Source organism: Rhopalosiphum maidis, chromosome 1 (assembly GCF_003676215.2).
Source record: "Rhopalosiphum maidis isolate BTI-1 chromosome 1, ASM367621v3, whole genome shotgun sequence".
In the NCBI taxonomy this organism is placed as follows: Eukaryota; Metazoa; Arthropoda; class Insecta; order Hemiptera; family Aphididae; genus Rhopalosiphum; species Rhopalosiphum maidis.
Genome location: NC_040877.1, coordinates 76,200,603 through 76,224,673, shown reverse-complemented (window position 1 = coordinate 76,224,673; position 24,071 = coordinate 76,200,603). Strand labels below are relative to the sequence as shown.

At 29.7% G+C, this 24,071-nt stretch overlaps 1 protein-coding gene across 1 annotated transcript in view; it reads right to left on the bottom strand.

Annotated features, from left to right (window-relative positions):
- Positions 1 to 13,171: 13,171 nt before the first annotated feature.
- The window catches only part of LOC113556717 (Krueppel-like factor 6), a 195,501-nt gene continuing 184,601 nt past the window's right edge, over positions 13,172 to 24,071 (bottom strand). The window contains exon 3 of the mRNA XM_026961836.1: positions 13,172 to 13,680. Coding sequence (XP_026817637.1) covers positions 13,502 to 13,680 — 179 coding nt within the window. The 3' untranslated portion in view covers positions 13,172 to 13,501. The remainder of the gene's footprint in view (positions 13,681 to 24,071) is intronic.

Sequence of the window (24,071 nt, the reverse complement as noted above, 5' to 3'; positions counted from 1 at the left end):
TAACTTTAATAAGTGCATCCTATATAAATGTAATCCTCATAATATATTAAAATGTTGAACTAAATTTTTCAACGGACCATAAACCACAACTCGTCACTCACTCTTATAATATTATATAGATCTATTTGATTGACAATGTGTTATATTTTTGTTATAGTGTTATTTTAGACAGTAATCACATTCTGATGTTGTCGCCGTCAGATGATAGATCACGACAGATCATGATAGCTCAAACTGTCTAATATGCGTTTAAAAATTGTTGTATTCTTTATTAAATATTCATTCTACGGCATAAACGCATTTATATAGAGCTTATGCGTACATTGTAAGTTTATTTTTAACTCGAGCCAATTGTTAACGCGCATTTAGCAAGCTAAAAATCGTCAAAAACCGCTTGAACAAAGAAATTTGTTAAGAATAATATAAAGCTCCTACTACAATACTTCTACAGAACAATACGAAATTTAGACACAGCGAATATTTAAGGAATCTATTTAAACATCGTAATGCCGTTGCCTTATTCAAAAGTAAACGAATACAATGGCTTGAGTATGTTTTTAGAGCAATATAAAGTGAAATGAAAGAAATACTATACAATAAATTAAATAGGATAGGACCTCGTGGAAGACCTAGTCAAAGTTGGCTAGATACAGTACTAAAGGATTTACGGACCATAGATGACACGATACAGGTTGGAGACAGGGAACGATGTAGGGTGTGGGGATGTGTGGCAGGCAGCGTTGGCCCTAAATGGACCTTAAACTAAGTACGAAGATCATTTTTTTTATATGTTTTGCTCTTGCAAATGACAGCATACATTCATAATTTCATATTCTAAAACAGATTATTTTTTAACGTTTCGATATAACAAATGATATGATATATCATATAATGAAAATCGAAATTTGTAAGAGTAATTTTTCTATGATTGTTACTAATCAAAAAGGTAAAAAATTTGAAAATTATAACGATAAAAAATGTATTTTTTTTTTTAATGATGTTTTAGTTTGATCGGAAATAATGAGCGACGAGGGTTGTTCACTTGAAAAATAATCACCCAGTATATCATACATATTGCATACACACTTATACAAAAACATACATGCTTATCATACACACTTGCATACAAACTTACATATATACCGATATACCATAATATACAGTGTATTGCAAATGAAAATATACCGGCTTGCGCATCGCTCATAACCTAATTTCCCCCATTACGCATTACCAAAGCGAATGGTCGATTACAGATGACAACGCGCCGCCAAATTAAAACAAAGACATTTTTTACTTTATGCACAATATTTCTTAATTATCTAAAACATTTTAAGACAATACTATACAGTTTTATTTATTATTTAAATGATATAAATTGCTCATTTTTTTTGTTATGTAAGGTAATAATATATTGACACGTCGTATATCATTTTATTACCTAAAATATACTGAATGATATATTATAAAAGCCGACCCCTGTGCGCTTCGCAGCACCAAAACAAAAATGCATCCTAGAAAATCATTTATTTTTTTCCAATTTTTTTATTATCAATCCAACACATTTGGGAAAACAATATTCTTTGTTTGTCTATTCGGGACATACACAAATAAACCGCACTGAAAACAAATTTTCACAATTTTTATTTCACCGTAAAGAAAGGAGAAATTAAATTTTACAGTGGCGGTTTTGGTGGTGAGGCAAGTGAGGGGGCGCCTCATCTAAAATGTTGTGGTAAACAATACTCAAAATGTGAACTTCTCGGTTCACTAATAGTACATGAAATTTCGCTAGTAATTTTTAACGTATTTATGATTTAAAAAATTTTTCTTCGTTTCACTTTAATTTGAATTATTATTTATTATTTTATTGTACCTATCATTCGGTGAATATTATCAAACATGCATAGATAAACCGATAAGAAACGCACGAAATAATTAGTACGTAAACGAACGCCGGTATTTCAGCGTATTTCCAACGACGTCAGAGAGGCACCGTTTTACGTCGCCTCTGATTTTGTACTCGTGTACACGAATTACACACACATGCGTGCGTATGCACGCGGCTGGTTAATTAAGTAGAATTACGCATGCGCAATAATCATCGTGATGCTCGTTTTTCATCGCCTCTACGTATTGAAAATAGATTACTATATAGTCGGCCCGCAGTCACGGGCACTGCGACACGTTCAACAAAAAAATAAACAATCAATTGTTATTGTTGTAATACATAGTATATGTATATATGATAGATAAACTAATAAATGTTTCAGATTAAATTGAAACTATTTTTCAAAAAATATCTAGTATTGTATACGTTTAAAAAGTATTTATTTCATTGTATACAATGTGTACAGTAGTGTGTTATAATTTATCATTGTCTATCTTAGAATGGAAATAATAGTCAATAGACATAATACAATTGTATTTAAAAACTGTAATGTAAAATTCGTGAAACAAAAAACCAAGACATACTTATTTTTTTTTTTTTGTAAGAGATCTTATTTAGACATCAGTCCGAACCGACACTGTGCTCGAAACACGGCCGTATGACCGTGTAGAATGTGTACGCGGAGCCGTTGTCCCGGATCGGCGGGAAACAGCAAATAAAAAACCGCGTCTTGCACATCTGGTACAGCCGGACGAGCCACGAGACCGGTCGGCAAAGCGATCGCGTGATCAATACCATCGTGAACGTCGTCCAGACATCCATTACGCGAATTTCTCGTTGCGGGCGCCAGCGAAGACTCGGTAGTACTTCCGGCGCTCCGGAGGCGAAACCGTCAGTGATATACATACATATAGTGTATGGTCGTCACCGCCGGGTTAACGGGACCGATGGCATCGCTCACCATTTCCGCGCTGGCCCCGTGCACGAACGACGCCCAAGTGACCACGACGATCGATGCATAAACAGCGCCTTGGGCAAACTGGCAAGCGCTTCCGCCCGCCTCAACGCCCGCGTCATAAGGTTTCGATATGCCATTTAACCCGTAGTCCTGACCAGTTTAATCTTCGTGGCACTATTCATTATGCGATTATGCCGGACATTAAATAATATCGTCTCGATCGCAGAATTAATAAATAGAGCGCAGTAAATTATTCTATTGCGATTGACAAGTATTTGTCTCGTGGATACACAGTCTATAACATACATTAGGTAACCGTCACTTGACGCAGATGCGGATCCAAAATATATTTACGGGGGGGGGGATAAAAAAGGACACGGCCGAAACGCTATCGACAAGACGATGTATATTATCGGCTCCCGAAAACAAACATTATAGAAAATTCACCGGTCAGCGAGGGGGTGGGGGCTATCGTCTCTTGCCCCTCCCCTTTGGATCCTCGCCTTGCTTCAACGATAGCACTCCGGCAGTGTACGCCGTATAAACGCTAAAAAATAACATTATCGTTTGCTGCAGGCCAAACACGAAAATCAGCCAATGTGATATTACCGCATTATTGCGCATCCCAAACAGCGACGGACTGACCCGATGGTTCTGCAGAACAGTAGGCCTTTGTAGTACGGGATCCTACATCAATAAGCGCCAAGAGGCCATAGTTGATAATACAACACGTGTACTGTAGAGGCGATACACATATTTTGTATTATTATAAATACGTTTGAATTATTTAAACACGCGTTTATACATAGCTTATGAGTACAATATTGTAAATGTATTTATTAGGAGGGCATCACACCCGCATGTGTTGTCTCCGTCGTACAAGTACGTAACATAGCAAATTAGAGTAAATCGACCTTCAATGAAACTTGATGGTAAGAACGTTAACCGTATTTATATGTTAGACTTTTACGATTTTTCGGTTTTGAAGTGAGTTATGAGCATTATATTATATATTATAAACGGATAACATTAAAACTAGTCGACTCACTCTAATGATTAAATTAACGGAGCTAAACACGAACTGCTGAGCGTAAATTTGCTATGTTACGAACTTGTAAGACAGAACCAACACGTAATGCGGGTGTTGTGTTCTCTTGAAAAAAAAATGAATTTTCTAAAAAAATAAAAAGTAAGTATTTTCTAATGAAATTAGTGTTTATCTATAAAATAAATAATCACAATATTGTAGAAGTTTGATTTAACTGAACGATGTACAATATAATTCAACATGGCGATGCAACATTTTACAAAACGTAAGTGTTGTGGTACGAATAAATGTGATATAACCACGGCAATAACATGTTTTATATTATAATAATAAAACATTGTTATTCTTATAGTTCAAAACCGAACCACAACATATGTGGTTAAGAAAACGACTTAATATAATATCACTTCGAGTCTTTTATATATATATATACCTATATGTATAGGTTTTACCCATAAAAATATATACATAAAAGCTATCAATAAATAATTATAATGATAAATATAAAATAATAATAATGCAATTATATTTTTTATCTGAATATAAAAAAGTACTGTTTTACAATTATTGTAGCAAGCACATAATTTGTTTCTTATAAATTTGTAATTCCTTCGACGGGTTTTTGGATTTAAAAAAAAATAACGACGCCGGTCGCCAGATGAGTGAAACTGCTGGCCGACCGCTACAGTCAATAACATGTAATGTCATGGCTGTGTGTTTCAGAGAAGGACGGGGTGTATTAGCTACCGTTTATAGATAGTATATTGAAATTGCGTTCAATCGTACGCCGCCGGCTGCCGCGCCGCACTCATCATCACTCGTCATGTCACTGTGTACGCATTACGCTTCACGTTTAATTCTTACTCCCCGTCCTGTATTATTTTATTGGCTGTATAATATATATAAATTTAAATTTTCAGTCTCTCCAGCACATTTACCCACGGGCCACCGCTGTTGAAATTTAAATCGACAAATATCTTCTATAAATAGTATAGGCATATGAAGCGATGTCGCAAGATATCTACGACACAATATTATATGAAAACAAAACAAACAAAAACATTAACAATAATCATTAGACGATATTCGATTCCCCGTGTTCGTTAAACTCAAAATGTATACTGATGAGCATATCAGAAAAAATGTCGACCAAATATATTTAAATAAAATAATAAATATTATAAACTCTCGTTATACATTTATGTGAATAGTATATACTGAATATTGAAATGCCTCGAGTGACTTTTAAAGAATAATATTATTTTAAATCGCTGTTAAAATTTGAAGTTGTAAGCGAATTTCATCCAAATTTATGATATTTATTTGTACATTTTAAATATAATATCGTTTTGATCCAAATCATAGTCGATACAGCAGCAGACCTCAATTAATGTGGATAGGTCTAATAATTTAGATTTCGATAAGAGTGTTCATAAAATCGCATATACAATGATTTCTTATTATTTTGAAATATAATATTTTATTGTGGACTATTTTTAGAATTATTTAGTATAGTTTTTATGTTCCTGGACTCAACCCACTGTATTATTGAGGATATAAAAACATATTAAATTAGTTTTAAGTATTCGTCAATAAAAATAAAAAGTTATTATATATATAATAACATATATGTCAGTTATTACTATAATATATATATATATATACTTATTATAATATATTTATATCACTATACTTAATTAATATTTCAAATTTTAAATTTTAAAGTTAAATGCATTTAAAGTTTTTTGTCTTGTCATACATACTATTTGATATGATGATATCTATAGTTTATTTTTATTATTATTTATTCATATAATTTAATAATAATTGACTTATTATAATATATTTATACTTAACCAATATTTGGAATTTTAAAGTTAAATGCATTTGTCTAGATTCACAACCTACTTAATTGTGTATAAATAAAATTTAAAAAAATTGCTATGCGTCATAGGCTATGACTATTTTTTTCAAATGTATCTAGTATCTAAATATTTAAAATGTAAGTAACGAGTATCTAGTATCTCGATACTGATTTTTGAGTATCTTGCCCATCCATGTATATAAAAGTACCGATATGGAAAAATATATCTAATATATTATAGTATTTCACCAGCTCGAATGCTCAGATCTGACTACGAGGCCCTGAAAAATCCATTTAACAGTAACAATAATAATAATGTGTTAAATAGTAAACAAATAGTTTTCTGAATTCTTGTAAATTTCTCTAGTTATTCGAAACGATATAATTATATAGTATAACGTGATATAATTACTAATGACATAATAATATCGTCTAATCGTTAGCATACGTATTTTTCTGTTTATATAATATTATACTAATGTATAGTATACAACGTTCTACGTATGTAATACACAGTGGTTATTTTAACAGTAAATACTCGTTGTCTATAAAAATATTAACGTTTTTGAAATTATTAGTTTTTAAATAATTTTAAAAATAATTATGTTTTTACTATTATTTATAATATTGTTTAATACATACACATTTTTTTTTTTAAATACTAATATTTCTTTTAAATTTTGATGCAAAAAACCATTTTTGTTAGTGCTTCTGTATAGTTAATTATAATTATAAATGTTTAAAGCTTAGATCTGTGAAGTGGAGTAGCATCATATTGTAAGGGTATCACGTAAAGTGTTTATCTACCATACTCTGCTATCGTATATGAACTTAAAACGCTTTGAATGAGATGAATGTGTTGTCCTTTCGTGTACCTAATGCAAATCCTAAAATAATTTTAGATAATATATCATATAATGTTTACCGTCAAAAGAATCACTCTGTATAATATGTTTTAGATATTGGCGTGTACTCAGCCGAACATTTGGCTCGACGCGACATAACATAATAACAATATCACGTCGGACGTCGTAAATTAACCAACCGTCGTTTTATTACTCTCTCCGGTATGCATGGAACTATTATACAAAGGCGTATACACGGGAAAAGTGGGTGAGGAGAGGCTAGCCGAAGGCTGTGTCTCTGCTTTTTTTTTTTCAGAATATTTAAAGATTTTATAGAGGAACGGTTTTGGTACACTCGCCTGGATGATATAATAAAATTTGGCGCTTTCGTCGATTAAATGACAGTCTTTTTTTGTACATCGCATGTAAATAACCATAAAACGATGAATTTTTTGAAAAACGATATGACATTATGTTATTCTTAATATTATTATAATGGCATACGCTAAACTGAATTGTTGTCGCTAAGAACTTCCATTTTGATTTTCGACCATAGAAATATATATTATTTATTATAAACAATGATACTAATATAATACTGTTTAGTAGTATTAAAACTATTAGGAATAATTATTGTTTAAAATTGTATTTATATCGGTATGAATTGATTGTAATAATATAGACAACGGCGACGCGATAATACATAGAAATGTAGAACATCAATAATTCTTACACTATGGTAGTAAAAATGGAATTCTTTAAATCCAAATCTCCGACATCTATTACGATCGAAGAATCTTTACAACAAAATATGTACTTACCTAATTTATACACGAATGTGTTGTACAATTTTCGTAAATAAGGACCTTGAAAACAGATTACTTTTTAAATACCTGTTTGAACGGCCATCAGGGAAATAGTATTGTAATGTTAAGGAAATTTATAAAACTAGTCTTTGATGGTCTGTGGCATAGTGGAAAATGATTTTTCCGATAGTGAAAAGCTATAGACGATTAAAATTAACTGTAGCTACACATTAATTTTTACAAATGTTTTAAATATTATAGTTTTTTTTTAATTCCTTATTTTTAGTAGTATTGGTTTATTATTAATAGTAAAAGATGCATCAGGATGCGAGTGCTACTGTGGTCTGTGATATTCGTTTTAACTATTTCTTGTCTAACTATTAACCAGTGAAACCAAATTTTTAACCGCTAGTGTGTTACATTCATATTAAATATCACACAATTTATTTTAGTCCTAAAAACCATCCTAAAATCGAATATCTTAAAACGACATATTATGCAACATATCATTTGGCTCATCATCGTAAGACATTGAATTTGTTTTTATTTAGTATAAACATTTACAAATATAAAATATACTAGCATCGGATATGATGTTTTGATTTTTTTTTCAACAGTTAAATCACAAAGTTAGATGAAAACGTCATGTCTTGTGAAACGAGTTTAAAAGTGTCTGCAGTTTAAATTGTAGTTCAGATAACTGTTGAATTTGTAACGAAAACAAAAATATTAAAAATAGATAATAACCATGAAAACAACATTGATTTTTTGCCATCGCTCATTTTTCTAATTTTAATATTTGCAATTATCATTAGTAGGTACCTAATAATTGTGATCTAACTTATATAATTGTATGATTTTAATTTTACTTATTGGTATCTTAGAATTACTTATATGTTCTCGTCACGAAAAGCTTATAGCTACCCGCAGGCGTCATAATTCGCTAATCGTATAGGGTTTTTGTTTCGAATTATATTGTTATACTTTATATTCTATTCATACTCAGTTAAATAAATAATAAACCTACTGATATAAAGTTTGAAAGTACTACTACTAAGCAAACTCCTACTTTTCTACTTATATTTAGTTAAAAAACAACCATTATTACAGGAAAAAAAAACAGATAAATCCGGAATTATCTGATTTTTAAAACAAATACAAAAAGAGATTAGTCCATTTAAGTTAAAACTTTAAATCAAAATTCATATACCTACAATGAACTGATTGTTGTAACCACTTATTGGTAATTTTTTTTTTTTTAATTATGCTGCCAAAAGGATATTTTTCTGGTTTTTACAAAAATTACTTCAATTATTATTATTATTAAAAAAAAAATGTCATATTGAATCTTAGATACAGTATAAATAGTATCTATACTGTCTTAAATTAAAAAAATATATATATACCTAGAGATAAAAATACATTTTTTAAGCATGTAGCTCATGTTGACAACACGAGTATACGTAAATTAATATATATCTTTTTGTATCATTTACTTGACTTTCACCAAAATCACAAATAACGCGGAAGGACCCCGTTGAATACTAAGTTTAATTATTCTTAGTGAACGTATACATGTGTACCTTCTTATATTTGTAGGGGTTCTGAACTAAAACCTATGTAAGATACTATCGTTTTTTTTTCGTAGGGGGGTGGGCTGATCAATTTTTGTAAATACAATTTAAGATTTTTGTAGCGATTTTCATAGACCATAAAAAATTTAATAATTTTTAAATTTTCTTGATATTTTTGGGGGGAGGCTGCATCCCCCTTGGCCCTCCCCCTAGCAACGCCACTGTTGTTTAGATATAATAGTCATTAGCGGATAGGTTGACAAAAGGAAATTATAGTAAAATAAAAAAAAAGAACAAAACAATTACTTTTTAAAGTTCAATATTTTTTTTTTCGTTTTTATTGTATATATATGTATAGTTTGACAACGATCGAATCCAACATGGTTTTATCGTCATAATAAAATTAATAAAATCTTAAAATGTACAAAGTTTAAGCCAGGAAAAAAATTAAACGAGTATAATGATAATAATTATAATAATAATAATATTATGCTATGTATTTATAAATATTTATAATACACATATGTATACAGATATAATAATATATATTGTAATATTTTAAATGTAAAACAATAATAATAATAATAATAATAATAATATACACATCGTCATTGTAATATAATAACATGACAGACGTTATATATTATTTCGGAACGATTAACAAATAGGCGTTATATTATGTATATTACAACGCATGCCAAAAAATCGTATGCGTCACATTATAATAATAATAATAATTATAATTATAATTGTTATTACAATAATGTAGATATATATGCGTTATACAGAATATAATATAACGTACATAAATTATATAAATATATGCGATATAGGTATGTTAAAACATTTTTTCCCTTAAAATACTAATAATACTCTTATATTTTGTACGAATTATAGGGTTTAAAATGTAGGAAAAAAAAAATTAACGTAACAAATTAAAAAACTGCATACCGCAAGAAAATCCGTTCGAATTCTATTGTCTGTCAATTAAATAACACTTTATTATTTCTCTTATTCGCAACGTTATTAGTTATTACAATTATCCTTCGAATCATTGAATCGTATTCCGATGATTGCGTGCCTGAAAAATACCGTCTTTTAGACAACGTATATTAAACATAATAAAATGTAAAATGTGAGTCGTCCCGTCGACTAGAGAACGTAGAGAACGATTTTAAAATATAATATTATTATTTTATGTTATGATATCACGCTATGAAAATGCAATGGAAATTTTTCTAGGAAAATTTGATAGAAATATTTGTAAAAAAAAAGTTGCGCGACGATGATTATTTGCCATGATTTTATTTTAAACGCGAATTTTTAACAATAATATTACACCATAGATCGCTGCCGTTGGAATTCACGATTGACAACGTGTTTTTCGAAAAAAGAATTTAGGGCGAAATATAACAGATCGAATTTGGTTCGGTTAGGTAGTACTTTAAGTATTTATGTTATACCACTACAAAATACAATAATATTATGATAATATCAATGACGATTATTAATATTAAGAAAGACTTATATAATTTTTTTTTTTATTTTTTTTTTTTAAATAAAATAAAACAAAACAATTGTAATAATTAACTAAATGGTATTTATATTTCTAAGCATTAGCCTAATAATAAAAATGATGATGATGATATAATAATAATAATAATAATAATATATAGCAATAAAACACACAATAGTCTAACAACAATCATATAACGAAAAAAAAATATTAAACAAAAAATAAAAACACAATGGTTCCATACTTTTAAATATACGCAACAAATATTTGGCCCTAAGGTCAAGGTGCGGTCTGTCTACAGGCAATAAACAATACTAAAATAATGATAAAAATAATAATTGTTTTTTCATTTATAAATATAACAATAATAATGATAATAATTTTCAAGTATTATATTATGCATATACCAACACATGATGCATTATAATAATAATAATAATAATAATATTATATTATATTTTACGATATTTATTATATTAAACGTATGTGGTACGAACAAAAACAAAATACAATAAATAAATAAATAAATAAACAAAAGGTTTGTTTTTTTTTTTTTTTTAAAAAAACGAAACAATAAATTATTATAATAGAATATTTTCAAACTATCAAATAAATAAACAGGTTTTAATTATAAAATATAATATCGAGTAAAAAATAATAATAATCAAACCAATAATAAAAACGAAAACAATAACGCCACATTTTTTTTTTTTTTTATTTTACTGGCCCCATTTCTTTCATTTTGCGCTACGAAACATGTATACAGTTTATTATATTATAATATTATATTATATTATCGACTAAAACAATAAATTATTTTTACTATGTTGTAGATGTTATTTCTGTTTTATTAGAACGTGATTCACATATCGCATATAAATATTTTAAATTTAAATTATTAAGTATTATTATGCGAAAATCGAAATTTTATAATTTAATTGAATACAAATTTATTGTGATGGTAATTTTATTCATAGTATCCTTATTTATAGTATTTTAATATTTTGCCTGGCAGTGACTTGCCCACGCGTTTATAGAGGCAGTAAATTGGAGCCGCGTGGAGAATTTTGATTTTGGTTTTCTTTTTTAATAAGAAGAAGATTGGAAAGGTAAGCAAGGAAATTGTTTCTTTTACGTTATAATATTCAATCGTATATTTTTTTTTATATACTTGTACATAGAATAATAATTATAATATATTTCCTATAATCGATTATTAAATTAAATATTAAAACGAACGAATTTCAATAGCAATAGAATAATAGAATATACAATAATTTAATGAAATAATATAATAATAACACCATATAAATATATAATATATATATATGAATTATTATTAGTTGATGAAACATGATAATCACAATATTATGGAAATGCAATGATGTTATAAACGATTCGTAATTATAATATAATAATGATATATTATTGTATAATAGTATATAATATTTATTATGTGTGGTTTGGAGTGACTAAAAACCTAAAAAAAATGTCGCACAAGGTGGCAAGAGCACAACCGTTATGATAAATAAACGATATAAATATTATTATTATTAATAGCACTATAACTATAACACCTATACAAGGAAAAAAATTGACTATTGGATCTAGTAAATCAGTTCTATAAATGTCTCATTGGATTAAAACACATTCATCTAATATACAATATAATAATACATAATATTATTATAATATTAAAAACGATAGTAATAAACTTACGAATAATAATTTTTTCATGCTAATTATTTATATTTGTTTAATTTTATTTACAAAGACTACTATAATTATTTTAATAATTATCATTTTGCCAATAATATATTATGCTATTTACAGAAAAAAAAAAAAAATAAATAATAGTTTTTCTCGTTTCTGTACAATTATAAACTGTTCTAAAAAGCCTTCCCATGATAAAAAAAAAAGTTGTATTAACTTTAAATTTTGTATCCTTCATATCCCGATCGTCGATTATTATCCATATCGTTCCTCTTCAATAGAGGTCTGCATGGCCTAGTATGCAACATAATAAATGTGCGCGTCAACGAGCGGTCAGTTATATTTAATATTAGCATGACATTTTAAAATACCATGACGATAGACGTAATTTATATATGTTTTCCCTAATAATGTATGTGGCGGGCGCGACGAGTGAACACTCGCCTGGGATTTTTAACGATTTTGATCATTAGGCTCCAGAGTCATTATAGATATTATTATATTTACACAATGATTTTACATATTTATCATACGCGATAATGGGCTTAAATATTGTAAATATTGTATATTATTGTAACAGTTAATTTAATAATGATAATAATAATATGATGATGATGACGATATTGATAAAAAAATTGAAAACACGTTGATAATTATTATTATAATGGTATTATAATCCAATTATTATGATCGCCCGTGACGATAAAAATATTATTACATATTTATGACATTTAAATATTTTAAATTGAAAAAATTCATGTCTTAATTATTATTAATTTTTTTTTTATTTTTATTAATTTTTATAATTATTTATTTGAAAATTATTTTAATGCATTAATTATACTTTTGGTTTTTATATATTATATTATTATATATACACACGCGTATTATACGTATAATATAGTATATATATATATATATATATATATATACGTACAAATATACGAGTATTACTGGTAACAAAATATTATGTATAAACGTAAAATATATAAATCTTTAATAATAATAATAATAATAATAATAATAATTATATTAATTATAATAAATTACAATAATAATTAAATAAATACCACCGTTTTTCGGAAACTTTAACTACGAGCGTCCGTCTATCTTTACTTGGTATGAACATGAGTATGTGAAGGTGAGTTTGAGGGGTATTTAATTTTAACGAATTCTAACATAATATTTTCAGAGGGTCAATGTAACCGAGGTAGCGGTTCGGGTGGTAAAACGGTAGTGTGTGTGTATTTTTTGCGCGATTCTGTTTGTGTGTGTGCGTATGCTTGCGTTTAAGTGAAGTGCCGTTTCTTGTGTAGCGCCAAATGGTCGGACCTAGAGAAACATCTCTCGCAGTGGCGACACTTGAATGGTTTGGCGCCAGTGTGTTTGCGGTAATGGCGGGTCAGCTCATCCGACCGGGCAAAGCTCCAGCCACAACCGATCCATTCGCATTTGTACGGTTTTTCGCCTGCAAACGGAAATAAATATAAATAATAATAATATATTACATAATACAATTACATGATAAATTATTTTTATTATTATTATTTTAAACAATTTATGTTATATGCTAAGACGCAATTCACACAGACACACACACACACACACACAAGTTATAATAATAATGATAATAGTAACGACGTATATGCACTATGTGGAATATGCATACATATTATCGCTTAAATATATACATATATTTTAATGAATTAAGTCTCGGTAACTATAGTCATTATTTGTGGGATTTTTTGTTACGATAGGGTACGATATGATAGGTTTTGGAACACGTATTCTTATATGTGGGATCTGGTTTCGTCCCCTTAAATCCGGTCGTTCAGCATTCGAGAGCTACCAAATCTGGGCGCTACTTAACCGCAACACCGTTGACCGACTGCGTCCAAACACTACGCCTATACCTGGAGAAAAAGTGGGAACTAGCTAATACCTATTAGCTAACTCATAGGATTTTATAACAGTTAACAGAGTCGTTTAAAATGTTAAAAATAAAATATGTGTCATTAAATTTGCATCTGGAGGAGAGTGCAAACCTAATTTCAAAGCAAATTTCTTTACCGAACATTTTATCCAAAACTGTATAACAATAAGGTATCTTAAAAAGGCAAACCTGTGTATTATTTAAAAAGTTTATAAGACCGAGTTTACCGAGTTTCATATTTTCATATCTATAGCACTCTACTACCGAACACACAAAATAATGAAAAATATAACATTTTAGACATTGAATATTGTACTAATTATATTAATATAATAATAATCATAATCATAACAAATTATTTTAATAATCAATGATAGGAGCCAACGGAGTTACAAAAGAATTATATAATCATGAAAATGAAAAAAAAAATAATAATAATAATAATAACAAAACAGTCATTCACTCAATGTTATCTATAACCAAGGTAACAAAATCCCTCTGCCGTCCCTTTTAAATATGGATCCGAAGGTGATAATACAGTAAACCGTCGCGTTTAGGTTCATTTGGGCATTTCCGGCGAGCAACCACATTATGTATAATATTACTATAATGAACCGAACAGCGCAACACTACGAACGCCTATGCCTCCGCCACCGCTGCTTCAATACACGATATTTAATAATAATGTACTCGTGGAGTGCAAGCCCTTGGAGGTCTCGGCTGGTCAATCAGTGATAATATTCGGACATTGTATTAAATATTATTATACGTTTGCCGTCGAAAGTGCCAGCGCCACGCGGCGAGTACGAAGGGAAAGAAAAAAATATAATATTCGAATCGTAACAATAATCGGGTGCAGCAGTGTAAACATGACACACACGCACACGCGCGCGCCAAATATAACGACCCGGACACAATAATAATAATGAGGGAGCCACCGAAATCGATCGGAATTGCACTGTTGTAATGGCGGTTCGTTCGCGCGTTCAACGAGATAATATTATAAACACCGAAAGAAAAAACTGACGATTACAGTGTATAAATACATGTTATATTATACAGTAGTGTGCATCCCAAACGACCGTTTTAATTATACAAAAGGGTTCGAGTCATATTTTTTTTATTTTCGAGATGGTTTATAATATTCTTGTCGAGTTTTTGTGCTGTATGCGTTCATAATACGAGATACCTAAACGAAAAAATTGGGCAAGATTATGAAAAAAATAAAAAAAAAAAACCTAGCGGGTAAAAATAAGTTACTATTGGTGATAAGTCGACAAATAATAAATTTAACTCTAAAAGTTAATTTTGAGAAAATTATTAATTTAACTCAGCTAAAAAGAAGTTAGTTTTTTTACTAATATTAATTAAAATCACATAATAGAAATTGTGCAACTTTATACTTTTTTCAAACAATCAAACCATTATATTGTTAAGTAATATCCATTTCCTTTTAATTTTACTTCGTATTGCATTCTGTAGCGATTCATGTAAACTATATTATGTCTACTAAATTAAATCGAAAATTATCTTTATTCTTTATAATCATTGTCCACGTCGTGATTATACATAATATATTTTATTAGTTTTTAAATGTTAACCACAGTTTTAGATTTATATTAACACGATTTAAATTAACCTATAATTTATTAAATCTAACCGGAAAACTAATCAAATCATCGACTATAAAATATGTTTGATCTGGATCAATATTACCATTGCAAGCATCCAAGTTTTACTAAAGATTTTCTTTAAAGTCCATTATTACATTATATTCTTTAACCTGGACTTTGTTAATAATTAAATTAGTATGTGGCATAGTATGGTAAATGATTCACAAAAAATTTGGAAATCGTTTTTAGAAATATTTGAATATTATGGTACACAGCTAGTATACACAAAAATATTATACTATCAATGCTAATTGAATTAATAACGCGATGCGACTGTAATATAATACAAATTCAATTTTGTAATAATAATAATAATAATAATAACAACAATCGTTATTATTACTATTATTGTTGTTTGCAGCTATATCCTCGTGGGAATTTTGTTGAGAGTACAAGTTTAAGTTTTAATTTGTTTTAATATTAACAATGACGACGATAATATTAAACACGTTTAAATGTCCCAAGTTCCCTGCTTGTTCTATTTATCACATTATATTTTGGTACGCTCAAAAGGTTGTAACTGTTTATGGTAATTAATAAATTAAATTGAAACATTTTTTTTTTAAAAAAAGAAGATAATTTAATGTAATAAAAGATATACTGATAAAATAATAATTTTTTTTTATTTCATTATGTTCCAAAAACATTATAATATATATTATTTATGGTAATTTTAGAAAAATATATTTATACTGTAAGAATAATGTAGTCATTAGTGTTTCTATACAATTTTTAAGCATTATATTACTATAATGTTATCAACACTATGAAATTAAATAAATACCATTTTCTTAGTTTCAACATTCGAAATTATTATGAAAATATAAGGTTTTATTTTAAAAAAAATACATTGAATGAAAACCAATGTTATAACCTAAAAATTCTCAAGTTTGAATAATTTATATGCAAAATGTTTACACGGGATTTTTATATTAAATTCAGACCTTACACGTTTGAAATATGCGTTCAAAAGTTTTCCCATTATAACTTTTTAGATTTAAACTGTCCAAATAACGCTAGACAACAGATGCCAACGGTCTCCTGCGGAGTCTGATGCTTACACAGCGCAGTCAGCAAATTATATTTTCAAACAAATTTCGATAATTCTTATTGAATTATTAAATAAAGTATCGATATTTTACGTGTTTTCCTGATCATATAGAAACATGATACGGTGCTAAACGAAAAATGATCATCTAGATATCACTGTATAATAAACAAACCTTCTCGGACATTTTTTGACAGCTATGTGAGTTTGCAACGCAATTTTAAATTAAATTAATTACGACAATGACTTAATACGTAATTATTAATACGTGATTTATTGTTAAAACAAAAACATTTTTTTTTTCAAAGCACTCATGGTTTAAAAATTAACTATTCACAACTTTGAAAATGTTCCACGTTATAAATTATTCATATGTTCGTTACATTTATAAATTATTAAATGTAATTTATTTGTTTACGCATTTTAAATTTTTTAGATTTTTTGCAGACTGAGGGAACTATTGGTTTTTTTAGCGCAATGTGTTTTTTTCCCCGAAAACATTTTTTTTTCACCGTGGTAAAAGTACTTCAAAAGTTTTATGTACCCCTTGGAATTGAACACAATAACGGTACTATAGTTAGAGAGATAATTTTTGATTTTTTTGATAAGTTTTAAAAATATAGTCAGAACAAAGTGAAAATTAAATAATGAAAATATACATTGTATGACCATTTCCGCCAAAAACGATTATGATGTTATATGTATATTTTTTTTATATGGAGAATTATGACATTTTCGGAAACGATTGAACCAGTTGTTGATCTTTTTTTATACATTCGCGATCTGCCCAAAGTTTTAGTAATATGGTAGTGCGAATTATATTTCAAAATATCGTATCGATATTTTTTGAAATAAAGTGTATATCAACGAAAATCTTGACTTACACGCACTAACAGCCATTGTGTATTGTATACCAAATGACATGTTGTGTTTATTCGAAAACTATAATATTTATGGGAAAAAGTAATATTGTTGGCTATAAACAATAACAATACCATCGTTGTCCGAGATAAAAACAGTATTTCAACAGGCCTTTTCAGCATCTTGGTATTATACACGTTTGTATAATACTCTGTATATGTAGGCAGTATATTGTAACGTGTATAGGTGCACTACGAGTATGTTATTATTTTTATTATTATTATTTTACGCGCAGAGCACCGTTCCACCATACCACGGTACTAACGTCCCTAGCGACCGAGATCAAGAAAAAGAAAAAAAATAAAGGTCGTAAGTCCACGCACATATTATACGCACGCGGCCTTTTAGGCGACCAAATAATAACTCCAGCCCCGAAATCCTCGAGAGAATTGTGCTCAGTCACACACCGTCACCAGTAATTCGAGTCGAACGCTCTTTTGAAAGTCGATACAATATTATTATGTTATATATTGTATATTATTACAGTATACGAGCGTTGCTCTTGCCGAATTGCTATTGAAATTCATACACGACGAACGTGTGAATGCAGTTTCTTAGAATCATGTAAAATGAAGAAAAAAATTAAATAAGTTAACGATATTATATTAATACATCGTATATGCCTACATGCTTGCATTTTTTCAACTTCCGTGGATTGTGATCAACGTACCGGTGACATCGTTGTACTGAAATTACCTATTTGAGATTTTGTATCACAAATCACAATAATGTGTTATTTTTCATATTTTTGTTCTAACTACCATCTAGGTTTGTACACATTCTATTGTATAATAATGTGGAACATGTCAAGTTAGTTTCATTTCTATCACATTATAATCATTATATAGTTATGGAAATTGTTCACTGCACATTTTACAGATATTATTACATATTTCAATAATCATTTCGCTTACGTTATGATATTTAAATTTTAAAATCATTAAATAAACGTAGTTAACGTGAATAGTCTTAAATAAATGTAATGTTAAATGACGATATATTTAAGTTTTGAATTTAATTTTTACCGGCAACCACAACCTATATTATAATATAAATACTGTTGTGTTCTATCTATGAATAGCAAACGCATTTGTGATATCGTGTGTATGTGGAGGGGGGTATGCACATTTATATAATAATTAAATTGTTTATATTTATATTTTATCATATTGAAATACGAGTTAAAAACTAATCAATTTGCTAACCTAACCTAACTATAAACATATATTTTAAGATAAACGTTACATAATCATTCAACCCTATATAATACTTGAATTGAATATCGTGTTTTATGTGTAAGAAAATACGTATAGAGGGTGATTTGCGTATCCCTTATCCGTGATTTTTATAGCTCTATGGGGTTTAGTATTTAATGTTGATTTGTTTTTATTACAATTATGCCTAAACATATACAACACATACGTAGTTAGTACAGTATTATGCTACAAAATAACAAATGACTAATTGAGCACGCCACTAGTGCAACTGGCGACACCGCAGTTGCGAAGTTGTAATCGGTGGTATACAATTTAACACAATGATTGCATAATGGTATTAAAGATAACACACGTGGCGAAAAAAAAATGATCTAAAATATCAGGTGTGAAGTAAGCAGATAAAATAAAACCTCCGTACGAGTATAGATCAGCACCATTCGTCATGTATCGTAGTACACAACCGCCAATACTCTCGAAGTAAATTATCGAATCGTAGTGAAAAAAAAAAAAACACTGCGAGTTTTTTTACCTACATTTTAGTTTTACTCCATAATTTTGGTCCACCCATTTACTACATATAATTGCAGCGAACGTATTCGATGTGGATATGAGCAGGGAAGAACGCCATAATTTGGAATGCAAGAAAGCGCGTCGGTCGACGGTCTAAGGCGAAACGTGATCTGTTTTTGAACATCACGGGGTAGACTTAAGGCACCCTCAAAACAGCGGCGGCAGGAGCAGTGGCACATAATATATGGGGAATTTCGGCAATTTGTCATCGAGCGTTAAATCTACTGACGCCCGTTCGTTAAAGGATCAGTTGGAACGTGAGCGGTATAGTTACAGAAAACGATCGCACAATAATAATAATCGTGATTATGATACACACGTTCGGCGTGAACATTACGCGTATACAATATATAGGTACGGGCGTGGTGGGGTTCTTTGGAAAAATCGAAACGCTTAAAAATGAAAAACTCGGGATATATATATGTACATATATTAGCTTGTGCATATTATTAAGATGCAGAATATAGTATATACTACCGGACGGAATCTTCGGAATCCTATTAATATAGTTTAAGCTCTTTTAACGAAAACCTCATGTAATACAAGCGTTGTTGTATTAACATAAAATACATTTGGACGGCGTTAAGCCGATTCACGTGCACCCATCGTCCTGCCTAGTGACTTCCACAACCCCTCGACTGAACTCAAATTACGGCTTTTTCTGACCAAAAGTCATAATATTATGTCGATCCGGATGTGAAAAGAACGAAATATATGTTATATACTATTATAACTGCAGCAGCTGTAGGTGATCCCCGAAATTCGAGTGAAATTACTAAACAAAGTTTAAAGTTCCCGTCGCGTCGACCACACATCATACGCATATACGTATACACAATATGTATTACTGTATATATTATAAAGTAACTGATAATCATATATGTATGCATCGTAAATATATATATATATATATTATATAATATCGTAACAACATGAGCTACTGTTGCAACATTACGACAGCCCATCAATCACCGTCGACGGAAAACAAGCTCTGAAGATTTTTTTGCCCTTCCACTACATCATAAACCCCCCTGCCTCCCCCCAATACCGCTTCGAATGTCGTCGCCCATTAATTACCGTTTCGTCACGCGATGCGATGGGACGAACGTGGAGCGAAAAGGGGATTTATAATTACCGGTGGCGACGGCCTATAAAATACCCAGCGATGGTAAAAATGACGTACACTATATTACGAGTATAAAGGCGAACGGAAAACCCCGCAGAGTATGCGTAATTTCAAGAAGTGTTTAGGAGAGACGACAGGATGCGCTCGTTTATAGAGAAACCGCAGACGTCGGGTCTAGATTATATTATTATTACCATATTATAATATCATCGTGTCGCATATAAAAGACGACCTACAGTGACATGATGGAGACGAGACGCGTGCGTGATATTGCGGAAGCTTTGATGGCTCTACATTTTAATTTTGTCGTTTATAAGCGCTACCTCTACTACCACGTCCCACTACTGACAAAGAGAGGTAACCGCTAGATATACTCTAATTAAAATCGTTTAGAGTCAACCCGACAACCGTTCCCCCACACAAAATGGTAGTGAGCCGCAATGCGCACGCTCTTGAGTCTAAAACTTGTCCACATAATGTGAGTTTTATGACGTAGATAATATTATTTTAATACACTTAAGTTTATCCAACTGCTGTAAAATAAACTATTATTTTATTATATTAAGTACACCACAACAACGAAGACGTGACGTCATACCCGCCTTATAAGTCTATACGGAAACAATACTGTGGCGATCACAACCTAAAGGTATAGTAATTAAACATGGACAAAAATGTTCATATAGTTGTTATTTGAAGAGGACGCAAGTTAAAATACGAATAAATCGTGTATATCTTAAACACCGATTGGATTTTCACCGACTAGATGAGTAGTGTGTACAACATTAATTAACATGTTTTTTATAATTTTTAGTAAAACATCAAATTAAACGCTCAAATGAGTTAAAAACTGCCGTTATAATCTAACCTACCTAAGTAGATTTTTTGTCGTCGAGCAATGTATATAATGTATACAATTTAAAAAAAAAATCCGTATAATTTTAAAAAGATTTATGATCAATACATTGTACACCGTGAAACCTCTTAATACCGGGTATTATTGCTTATCAAAATTTCGTTGGATATTAGGTGTCCATTAGGTGATGTTTCACTGTATACGATTTTAAAAAGATGACTCAAAAATATTATTACTTCGACTTGCGCAAAAATTATTAGTATTATTTTGCTTGTCTCACTATTATGTATATATTTTTTTTTTTTGGTCTTTGCCACAAAGTGACAATTTTAGCACCAACGGTAAAATTTTTCCAAATTATACGTCTAAGACCAAATATAGATGTTTCGAATGTTTTTGTTTTATTTTGTCGTCTCACGGCTCTTTCAAAATTGGTGTTACATTTAAACTTTTATTGTACAACGATCGGTGCATCCCGTCGGCGTTCTGGACTTCGCCTACGTCGTATGAATCGCGAGCATAATGCTCGGGGCAGTGGGAACGACAAACTAATAACAGCGGTTCTTATACAAATTCCACAATAATATTAATATTATATAATATTTTCTCCCACAAGCGTGTCATACATTCCAAAACTGCAGATAAAGACTATGTTTCGTTTAAGGATGGTATTGTTTGACACATAACTCACATCCATCGGAAAAAGTAAAATAAATCAAGAAATATTGTAAATTATAGTTGTATGCGATAAAAAATATCGTGACGAGCGACTGTCCGTCCGTGTACGCCCATCCGATTAAATATAATAATAACGTTGATAAAACAAAATGGAAGGTTCGAGGGAGCTATCGTGCAAGTTACTGGCACAGAAATCGTTATTTATACATCCGAGTAAATCAATTTTCGGTAAAACTTCTATTTTTAATATCAAAATTACACATCTACACATATAAATATAATATAATGATATAGTTAAGTTGTATTTTAAACATATAGCAATCTTATATATGTATTATATTTATTAATATTATTGTGCACATTGTCACAGATATTAGAATTAGGACAGATTATGCTTACGTGTATTTACTTTATGTCGGTGAAAACTGCGGTATTGAGTTTTATAAGATATTTTGACTGTGTAATGTACCCGTCGGACGTGTTGATGCCGACCGGATAAAAGATGACGACAAATGATTTTTGCGATTTAAGTCATTGTTTCTAGTTTTTAGGTAAGTAAAGGAGAATAGTTCGACACCGTAATATCTTATGTGACATTTTATTATTATGCCGTCGACTAAAAAAATGTTTTTTACTCATTTTGAAAACTGTTTAAAACCATTTTCATTTTATAATACTTTTATTGTACGGTATAACAGTATACTATTTCTTTTGACAATGCGATTGTCTTCAACTTTCGTTCAATAACTTTCTTTATGAAACTTTTCATTCTCCTAAAATTTGCCACCGGGGTCGTAATCGGACACTTTTCCCGCGAAAAAAACTGTGAAATTCTTTTAGTTGGCATGCGGCGTTTGTTCAAACAATAATAAAACGAACGCATTTCACCAAGGGCCAAGTAGTTCAAATACAATTGTTTATTTAGTCGAAAAGGCCATTTTTCCAAAAATATCTATGCCCTTCAGTCACTCTACAAAAAGATAATGAAAATACAGAAGAATTATTCTCATTATAAAATATATATAATATAAAAATTGCACAAGCATTTTTAAAAATAATTTGTGTACATTTTATAAGAAAACAACATTTTAATAAATCAATTTAATTTTTAAAATATTTCATAAAGTGTATTGAATTGTTTATCTTATTTTTGATCAGTTAACTGATTATAAAATATATTATTATTTTAGTCAATTAAACATAAAAGTAGAAATATTTTTTAATTAAGTGTATTAGTTGATTTACAATTTTTTAATCGTATTAGAAAAATGTATGTATCTCTATACTATCTATATTACATATTAAAATATAGTCAACAACTATATTATTCATAATCACTCGCACTCTCAATGTAGTTATAGTTAGACAAGTTTAGTCTTACCTTCAATTAAAGTTGCAATCGAATTATAGTTTAAAACAAAAACTTTCCTATCTAAAAATATAATATATGGATATGCATTTGTTAAAATTACCTAAATGGGATAAATGATTATTTAATATTTTAATATCTTATCTACAATCAAGAAGGAATAATAGATCTCCCCAACACAATAATATTCGATTGGTATTCTCGTGGTTTTGCGTTCTCAAGTCCAAAAACGGATAGAATCTCTATTGGAAAAACCAAACACGAATATGTGCTTAACCATGTCAACATAGGAAATAATATCATACCCAATAATATCATATTATATTGTTCATATAAGTGTGGCTTATGAGTTTGTCGTTTCTCAAGTTTAGTATACCGTCCGGCTCCCGTCTAATTTACCCATTAAACGCCCTCGACAACGACGACAACGAAGAGTTTTGTTTTACGACCTTCAAAGAGGGTAAGTGG